The sequence below is a fragment of the Pezoporus flaviventris genome, unplaced genomic scaffold (assembly GCF_033815535.1).
Source record: "Pezoporus flaviventris isolate CSIRO_AGI_PZ_B2104156 unplaced genomic scaffold, CSIRO_AGI_Pfla_v1 ptg000001l, whole genome shotgun sequence".
In the NCBI taxonomy this organism is placed as follows: domain Eukaryota; kingdom Metazoa; phylum Chordata; class Aves; order Psittaciformes; family Psittacidae; genus Pezoporus; species Pezoporus flaviventris.
The window spans coordinates 21,983,597-21,992,744 of record NW_026892549.1 but is presented as its reverse complement, the minus strand read 5'-3'; the positions used below and the strand labels follow the sequence as shown (position 1 = coordinate 21,992,744).

At 55.8% G+C, this 9,148-nt stretch overlaps 1 protein-coding gene across 1 annotated transcript; it reads left to right on the top strand.

Annotated features, from left to right (window-relative positions):
• Positions 1–105: 105 nt before the first annotated feature.
• LOC133266606 (prosaposin-like) lies at positions 106–9,148 on the top strand. The gene is made up of 15 exons (XM_061447987.1): positions 106–926; positions 4,060–4,184; positions 4,501–4,575; positions 4,669–4,794; positions 5,001–5,195; positions 5,510–5,653; positions 5,792–5,848; positions 6,095–6,103; positions 6,215–6,322; positions 6,527–6,613; positions 6,706–6,889; positions 6,982–7,151; positions 7,228–7,308; positions 7,445–7,552; positions 7,642–9,148. Exons 1-15 carry the CDS (start codon positions 863–865, stop codon positions 7,675–7,677), a joined length of 1,569 nt encoding a protein of 522 aa, XP_061303971.1. The 5' UTR covers positions 106–862; the 3' UTR covers positions 7,678–9,148.

Genomic DNA, 9,148 nt, shown 5'->3' with positions numbered 1-9,148 from the left:
GTCTTGCTAGCTTCCCCTTTCCTGCAGAGTCAGGAGGAGGCACATCCCAAAACATCAATGGGAATCAGGGTGAATGACAGGACTCTAATTCCCATTGAGTTGCCATTGCCTTACAGTATGCATGTCCCATCAAGCCTTTGCTATATTGAGCACAGATGCAGGCTAGAGGCTTGCCAGGGATTGCACTGCTGTTCTCTTCCCTGGACAAACACAATGCCTGATGTGAGGCAACAGTCCCGTGTTGCAATTCCTCTGCCTGGTGTGGGCTGGAGGGAGTTCTTGCTGAAGCTGCTTGATACCAGGCTTCAGTGCTGACTTGCATTTAATGTGGCTGCTTCCCTTTTGTCTTCATTCCTTGCTTTGTTTTAAACAAAATGTGACTTAAAATGTTTTAAGCAAACTATGAGGCTACCTCTCAATACCCAGTTAATTCAGTTGTCCTAAACTTAGTGGTCTTTAGTATCTTCACTGCTGACTTTTTTTTGTAAGGGCTGATGCATTCATCCCTTATGAATGCATCATAAGGGTGAATTTTGTGAAGAGCATGGGAAATAGCTGCATTGCATGGTGTTAGGACACTTCTCCCTGGTTGGGTCTACACTTTGCAGCCAGGAATAGTTAGTGTTGAGCAGCAGGTTCTGGGCTGGTTTTGACTTCCCGGGAATACCTGCCTGGCTCTGGTCCCTCCCTCTACTTGCAGGCTGGTGATGATGATTTTATAATCAAGCCATAAGGAGAGGGGTGTGGTAATTGCCCTGTGTGGGTGTGGGTTCTCACTACTTCTCCCAACCCATCCAAGATCCCTCAGTCTGGGAGCAGCACAGGAGAGGAACCAGCCACTGAGGACTATCTTAGGAACAGCATGGAGATCAAATGGAGTGGCTGGGTGCTGCTGATCCTTTCTGTGTGCCTGGGCTCCTACCAAGGTAAGGCCAGGCATGGGGGTAGGACTCAAGGAGAGCCCAGAAAACCCCTCAGAACCCCAAAACTATTTGCAGCTGTGGTGTTTAAGCTCCGTAGCATGCTTCCTCGCCCCTCTGTAGCGGTGGAGTTAGGCTAGAGGAGAGTTGAGGCTGGTGGCACTACTGGCTGATTGACTTCTTGCCTACCTGGACATGAGCATTGCAACTTCTGCCCTTAGTGATGATGTCAGGGCAAAAAGTGGTTTGTTCCCTCCCTTTGGACAGCAGGGCTTCAGATGGAGCTGGTGTTCTGCAGTGGTATAGAAGGGAGGCCACTTGACGGGGTGTCTTAGCAGTAAGGGGGGAGAGGGCATTGGGACCTGGCTGTGTATGTGTGATGTGGGAGAAACTCACACCAGACTTTGTTCTCCTTGCATGATGGAGTGACCATGGTGCCACCTGAAGCTGTCCTGCTCATCACTGGAGCTTTGAGTATCTGTGAGCAAATCCTCCTGCAGCTGATCTTGTGCTGCTGTCCCCTAGGCCTCCCCCATAAGAGTGAGGAAGTGATACCTGGCTCTTTCCCTACCCCTCACCAGCAAACCAATTGTGAAGAGCCTGGTTCTGGAGTTCTGGGCCTTGCTTGAAGGGAATTCACTTACTCCAGGGGCCATTTCCCTAGGGAAACTGTGGAGCTCTGCTGTTGTAGTCAAAAAACCCCAACCTTTTAGGGGGAAGAACCTCTTTTGCACCCTACCTTACCCCAGGCTCAGCCTATCGGGCTCCTCTGGCGTGACCTGCCTCGGTGCTGGCTTTGTGGTGGAGGCGTGACTGCACACACATGGCCTGGCAGTTGGGTGCACAGCCAGCAACAGGCCGAGCAGGAATGCGCACCTGTGCTTGGTATGTCCGTGCTTCTGGGGATGCCTGCCCTGGGAGCCGGTGGAGGCTCCTGTGGCAGTGGTTGGGCTGCACAGCGCTGTGTCTATGGGACCGGGGCCCACTGTCAGCCTTGGAGAAGGATAGTGATGCTGGGAAGAGTGTATTTATGATTTTTTGCTGTAATAGGGGTGTGGACCAGGGCAGGAACTGGGGCGCTGGGGCCCACACCGCCACCCCCAGGCTTTACATCACAACCTGCTCGCCAGGCTCTGCCGGCTCAGCCAGCGTGTTCCGGGGCTCCTTGTAATGCTGCCATAGCCCTGCCAGATGTGGAGCTTGGTGCTGGATCCCCCTGAGGAAAGCCCAGCCCACCCTGGGGGCTGGCAGCCGGGGATAGGGTGCTCCTGGCTGCCCTGGGGACACTGCATCCCTGCTTACCCTGTGCTCCGTGCTGCAGCTTCACTGAAAATGGCATCAACCGGCGTCCTGCTGCATGGGTGCCTGTCAGCATGAGGCTGCTCTGGCACAGCTCTGAGATGTGGAGGAGAACTCACAGGGCACCAGTTGCCCTGGTTCCTTGCCCCGTGGTGATGCTTTCCACCTGCTCCTCCTGCTCTCAGTAGTTGGGTGTTGTGATTAGTATTAATTATTTTTGTGGCCCTTCACTTGCCTGAGTTTCAGCTTGAGCAGGGCAAGGAGTAGGCACTGAGCTGTGAGCCACAGAGGTGTGAGTCCAAACCACCAGTGTCTTTTAGGACACGTAAATCCCCTTACGCTGTCACTGGCAGCATCCTTATGCTGTTGGTCTGGGCTGTGTCTGTGGGTCAGGCAGGACCAGCTCAGAAAGAAGCTATGGGTTTGTTGCCTCCCCTCTCCTTTTTTTTTGGAGCTGCCGCATCATACTTCCGCTGACTCGCCATTCCTGTTTGCCCTGACGCTGGTGCCAGAGTTAAAAACCTAAATGTCTGTCTCTCAGCTGATGCAGCGACCACGGCATCGTGCTGCTGGAGAGAGAGCTGTGTGGGAAGGCGTGCATGGGAAGCAGGGGGGACTCGCCCTGCCCCTGGGCTCACTCATGCCCCAGTGCTGCCGTCAGCCCGATGGGGTAATCACTGCAGAAACACCACAGAGGCACCCTCTGAGCTGCGCCAGCGTGTTTGGGAGCAGTGGGGCTGGTAGGGGGCTCAGGGGTTCCCTGCCCACAGCTCCCACTCCCGGGGACTTGCTGGGGTGGCCCCCGGGCGTTTCAAGCCACTGCCCCAACATGTCCCACGAATGAGCCAAAGGTGTTGCCAAAATATGGCATGCAGGAAAACAGCTTTTGGGGAGAAACCTGATAAGGGCAGGGTGGGTGGAAGGAGCTGTTTCTGCCTTTGGCTTTATTCCTGCTATGCAAGATCATAGGGCCAGGGCTGAGTGATAAAAGTTGTATGCAAATGCTCTGGGGGAAGAGGGGATGTTTGCTTAGACAAGGGTATGCAGCAGGGTCTGTCTGTCCATGTGCTGCTCCCCACGTTCCCCCTGGAATTCCAGAGCAGCTCCTGCCAAAGCAGGGTAGCGAAGGGCCTGGGTTGTGCTGGCTTCTTGCCTCCTGCCCAGCTGCATCTTGGGTGAGCGCAGCCCCTGCTGGGAACAAACCCTCGCCCCATCCCAGATGAATCCTGACACGCCGAGGTGGCAATTAAACCAGTGGCATTGCACCATACCACCATGCTGCTTGGGCAGCCAGGGTGGGCGCCGCCACTGTGCCAGGGATTTTCAGCCAGGAGAAAATGCTGGCGTTGGGAGGAAATGGAATAAAAATAACAACCCAAAGCAGGGTTGCTCAACCATTGCCGGGAGCCGCGGCGTGGCTAACCGGCTGCTGCGCAGGGCTGCGTGCCGGCACCCCGTGTGGCTCCTTCTGCAAGATTTATTGACCTTTATATGAGCAGCCGCCTCCCCAGCGCGTTGAAGGGTGCTGTGAGGCTGAGGGTGATGATCCCCAAGTTCGCTTTGCTTTTGGCACGGGCCCAAAGCTGCTGTGACACACTGTTGGTAAAGCTGGCAGCACGCGCTGGCCCGGCAAAGCCTGCCTTTGCTGGGCTTATAAAATCATTTAGAAAACCCAGCAACCGCACCACCATTGCGAAAGCTGAGGGTGAATCACAGTGGGAGGGTAAAGAGCATCACCCCAGCTTGCGGGGCAGGGTGGTGGAGCGGTTGGTGCAAGGCAAGAGAGATGGTCTTGGGGTGCTCTTGGGGCACTGATGGTTTTCTTTCCTCCCTCCCAAAGCTGAGGCCAGCCCCCTCCACGAGTGCAGCAAGCGGCCAGAGGACTGGTGCCGCGATGTGGTGACAGCAGCCAAGTGTGGGACGCTGCAGCTCTGCCAGATCTCCGTCTGGGACCAGGCTGTGGGGGTAATTGAGCCAGGAGGCAGGGATGCAGGGGCATGGAGTGATGTGTCCATCCTGACTCCAAGTGTAGGGCTGGGGGAAGAATCCCAGCCTGGCCAGCTCAGTGCTGGGTACCCAGAGGAGCATTGGCTGATGGTGTCAGGCAGCAGTATGTCTGCAGAGTGAGCAGCAAAAAAGCATTGGTGCTCCAGGGTATTCCGAAGTGCCCCTTGGTGGGGTGTTTCTGGAGGGATCAGAAACAGATCTGGCTTGGGATCTGAGGAGCAAGTCGTGGGTCTGGGTGTTGTGGCAACATCCGCTGTGTCCTCTCTCTCGGCAGAAGGGAATCCCATGTCACCTATGCCAGATGGCAGTCTCTGTGGTAGGCAAGATCCTGCAGGACAACCGCACTGAGGTGGGTCACAGCCTGGCATGGAGTGTGGGTCTGGCTTGTCACTCCCACACCAGTGGGGGCCACCTATTCCTGAGCTCTCCCCTTATTACCTAGGAAAAGCTGCGGCTCTTCTTGGATAAGAAATGCCAGTACCTGCCCTTCCAGGACTGGTCTGTGAAGTGCAAGAGGATGGTGGACACCGGCATCCTCATCCTCGTCCAGCTGGGCAAGCAAGTGCTGGTAACTGGTGGCGACCCCTTTGGGTTTGTGTTTACCCATGGTTTGGGGTGTCCTGGGGGCTTGAAGAGCAAGGGAGGTGCTTGGAGCCTGGGACAAAACCTCCATGGGAATGAGGTGGGGATGGAAATGACCCAGGCTTGGTGGCTGAAGGGAGGAGGGTGATGGGGCAGATGCAACTGCAAGCCCCCATCCCTCTGCTCCCCCAGGCGGACCCGAAGGTGGTGTGTGGGACCATCAAGCTGTGCCAGCCTCGGGAGAGCCCCACAGGAGCCCTGAAGTTTCAGGAACCACCACCAGCCCCTGCCGGCCCTGCTCAGGACTTTGCTGACCTGGTTACTCCCTTCATCACCAACGTGCCCCTCCTGCTCCATCCCCAGGACCTGCCTCGTGGTGAGGCTCAGGTACTATGGCACGGGCAGGCGTGACATTGATGCTGCTCAAGGGTGAGAATCAGCAAAGCGGCACCCACTTAACAATCATTTTTAAAAAACATTAAGCTTACTGTACAGCTGAAATGGCACCTGATTAGGGGTGTCACCAGTTTTGGGTTGGGATACTGCAGGAAGCAGGGCTGGGACCAGAGAGATGCTGGTCAAAAGCTGCCTCAGATTGAGACCGGGCATTTAAATCCCAGCCTGGAAAATGGAGGCACTGGAGGCCACTCAGTTTTATTTCTGGGACCTACTGAGGTGTTCCTGCCCATGTTATCCTGCAGGAGAAGGAAGAGGTGTGTGAGGAATGCCTGCGGCTGGTGGCCGCTATGCAGCTGGAGCTGGGGACCAATGCCGCCTTCACTCAGGCGCTGGTGGCCCGCACTGAGTGGGCATGCGAGGGCCTGGCACCCAACCTGGCACAGCAGGTAAGGGTGCTGTTGTCATGCTGGGCATGCGACCGTCTTCTGCAGCTTTTGGGCATCTCCCCGGCAGACTGTGCTGTGGGCAGAGTGGGGGGGTGTCTGTCCACCCCTGTGTGCTGACATTGTGTCTCCCCTGCACAGTGCAAGCACTACCTGGCCGAGTACATGGACACGGCCGTCCGGCTGCTCCAGTACATGGTAAGTGGGTGAGCAGCTCCCCGGGGCTGCCAGGGATGGGTGGGTGCTGGTGGGGGGGTGTGTGTCCCAAGCAGCACAGCCAGTGGGACCTCATCAGCAAGTGCAGGGCCCTACTCTTGTCTTTTTAGTTAACCCCCACTGCTTTATATCCCTACAAATAGTTTTCCCCTCTCTCTGGCTTACAACTGTTGTAATTCCTATTTATTGTCTCTTTTTCTTTCCATTTTCTGGTCCCTCCACTGGCAGCTGGCTGAGGTAAGCGAGACCCATGCCCCAACTGGCTGAAATCACCCTCCACTGGGAACTGAGGGCACAGACTTACCCTCCTGGGGGTGATGCCCACCTGATTTAAGACGTCTCTCCCAGGACCCCATGGAGCTGTGTGGCCAGCTGGGACTCTGCTCCTCTTCCTCACTGCTGCCCTTCCACACACTGCTCACAGAGAAGATGATACAGGTCCTGAGCACGCTGTGGGTAAGCGGGGACCTCTCCTGACTCAAACATGCTCCTTCAAATCCAAATGCTGGGAAGGAGGAGCCTTATTTTACTTCTTCTTTTCCCCTCAAGCATCTCCATTTTTCCAAGGTGGGGAATATCTTTTGTGGGGGTTGATGGCTGGGTGGGATGGGGGCAGCGCTGGCGGGGCTCAGTGTGCATCCCACTGCCTTTTTCCCACAGGACAGGGAAGGGACCACTCCACTGTGTGAGATGTGCCAATTTGCTGTGAAAGCGGCCGAAAGCCTCCTGGAGAACAACGTGACGGAGGTGAGCTCTGCTGCTGCTGTCCAGGGATGGGGGCACTGGGAAAGGGGGCAGCAAGGAGTGGGGTTTTCTCTCTGCCTGCCTTCTCCCGGCAGGAGCAACTGGTGAACGACATCGAGAAGGTGTGCTACATGCTGCCCCACAGCGTCATCGGGCAGTGCAAGGACTTCGTTGACTCCTATGGCAAAGCCGTGGTCATCATGCTGCTGGAGGCCACCGACCCGGCGGCTGTCTGCACCATGCTGCGCTGCTGCCCCCGGAGCGGGGACACCCGCCGCGGTGAGCTGGGGGGCCCGGGTGGCACCCAGGCACCATGTCCCCGGGGAGAGGGGTGCTAACACTGCTAACACAGGCCCCGCTGTGTCCCGCAGGGCCTGCCATGCTGGAGCAGCTGGCAGTGGGTGCGGGAGCATTCTGCAACGTCTGCCAGATCATCATCACGTACTTTGACAACGAGCTGCTGAAGAACGAGACGCTGTCGGAGCTGGGTGACATGCTGCAGAAGGGCTGCGAGCTGCTGCCCGCACCGCTCACTGGCACGGTGAGCTGCGGGGAGTGCCTGCCCGGTGGGGACCCCCTGACACACCTCACTGTGCTCACCCCTCTCTCCTTCCCAGTGCGAAGCACTCGTGGTGCAGTACGAGCCAGAGGCTGTGCGGCTCTTCGTCCAGATGATGGACCCCACCTTCGTCTGCACTGTAAGTGTCCCTGGGGCAGCCCCGACCCACCCAGGTGGGCATCCTTTGTCCCAGCCTGGGGGTCTGGGAGAGGGGCAGTGGGATAAAAGGGTGCTCATGGGTTTTCTTCTTCCACCTCCCATCGTTTGCCATGCAGAAAATAAAAGCTTGTGACTCATCCGAGGAGGATCTCCTGGGCTCAGACCTCTGTGCCTTGGGCCCGCAATACTGGTGCAAGAACATGGCCACAGCGATCAAGTGCCAGGTAAGTGCTGGCCACATCTCCTCCCCTGGGTTTGCAGTGAGCCAGGAGACCCTGCCTCCCACCATCATCCTTACCCGTCTCTCCCACAGGCTGTTGAGCACTGCCAGCGTCACCTATGGAACTAGGAGTCACCTCCTCGGCTGGCTGTGCTTGCCCTGCTATTTTGGTTCAGGATCCCAGATACCCTCCCTTGGGATGCGCCTGCACCCGTGGATGGCAATGGCAGGAGCCCACCAGCCTGACCATCCGGGCAGGGGCTGTGGGGTGACCCAGACACTTCTGCCACTTCCTTTTCCATCCCTGCCGTTTGGATTTCTAAATCGGGTTAAGGGACTCATTGGTATTTTCAAGACTGAGGATTCAGCCTTGTTGTCTCTCAGAGTCCTTGTAAAATCCCCATCCCCACGTCTATCCCCATCCCCCTTGTAAGACCTACATCCTGCAACGTGAACAGGCTGGAATGGTTTCTGCTGCCCAAATGCTAGACAAATCCTGGCAGCTGGCAGCCAGCAGCCTCACACCACAGGTCTTGTCAGCTTTTGGCAAGCCCAGCACTTTGCTGGTCCCTCTTCGAATTGGTGTGGCTTTCTTTTACACCTCCCTTCCCCCTCTTGCCCTATAAAGAAACACAGTGGATTAAATTTACAGATATATATATACCTTAAGTATTCCCTGAACAAAAAATGAGTGAGTTTGGGGGCAAACAGTCCCTTTCACCCACACATCCTTGCTGGTGCCCCTGTGCTGACCCAGCTGTGGTAGAGAGGGGCAGCGGGGCACTGGCTTATCCCTCCGTGCTGCAGGAGGGAGACGCCCGCAGTGCCCAGTCCTGAGCGTGCATGGGAGCATCTCATTGAAAATAAACTCTTCCCATGAGCGCAGCTGGTTGTCTCCCTCCTTCTTCTCCTGGTGTGTAAGATGGGGCAAACCTGTGGGAGGTTTAATGCTTCCCACGAAATTTGGGCTGCAGCAAAACCTGGGGCAGCATCTCTTGTGAAGGTGATGGGTTGAGGGGTGAATTAAAGGGAAAAGGGCGTTTTCTCTTCAAAAGGTCTTTTCAGTAAGCTGAATCCAGGAAGGGAGGAAGGATGACAGACAGGTTACCCAAAGCCATAGACAGTGTATTTCTGAGTCCCGTAACAGATCGTGCCCGAAACTCTCCACAAGGTTACGACTGGAAACAAATCCCCAAATGAATGAACCCAAAATAAAGAGAGAAGGGGAAAGAAAAGGGCAAGAAAAAACACGCACGAGCACTCCACATCCAGAAGCCCCAGTTATTGTCAGTCGCTTTCAACATCGCAACATGTTTTGGTAAAGCCAGCAAAATGGAGAAATGTTTTCCGGTTTGGTTTGGGGTTTTTTTGGGTCTTTCCTTGTTGGAAAGGTGCTGTTAATGCCAAATGGACTTGGCCTCTCCTCACACTGCCTGGCCCTCCCTGTGCCTGTGGTTGAGGCTTGACCCCGGTCCACACCCGGGGATGCGGCACATCATCTGCACCTTTGCTGCACCTTCACCCCTGTCCAGCCTGGACTCATTGGATTCATTTTGCTTTTTTTTTTTTTTTCTTAAAAAAAACCCCTTTTTAATAAGAA

Excerpts from the sequence above, each read along its gene's own strand:
- LOC133266606 (XM_061447987.1), top strand. The coding sequence starts at position 863 with ATGGAGATCAAATGGAGTGGCTGGGTGCTGCTGATCCTTTCTGTGTGC. Across the intron at positions 927-4,059 it reads GTGCCTGGGCTCCTACCAAG|CTGAGGCCAGCCCCCTCCAC; the intron begins GTAAGGCCAGGC and ends TCCCTCCCAAAG. Across the intron at positions 6,614-6,705 it reads TGGAGAACAACGTGACGGAG|GAGCAACTGGTGAACGACAT; the intron begins GTGAGCTCTGCT and ends TTCTCCCGGCAG.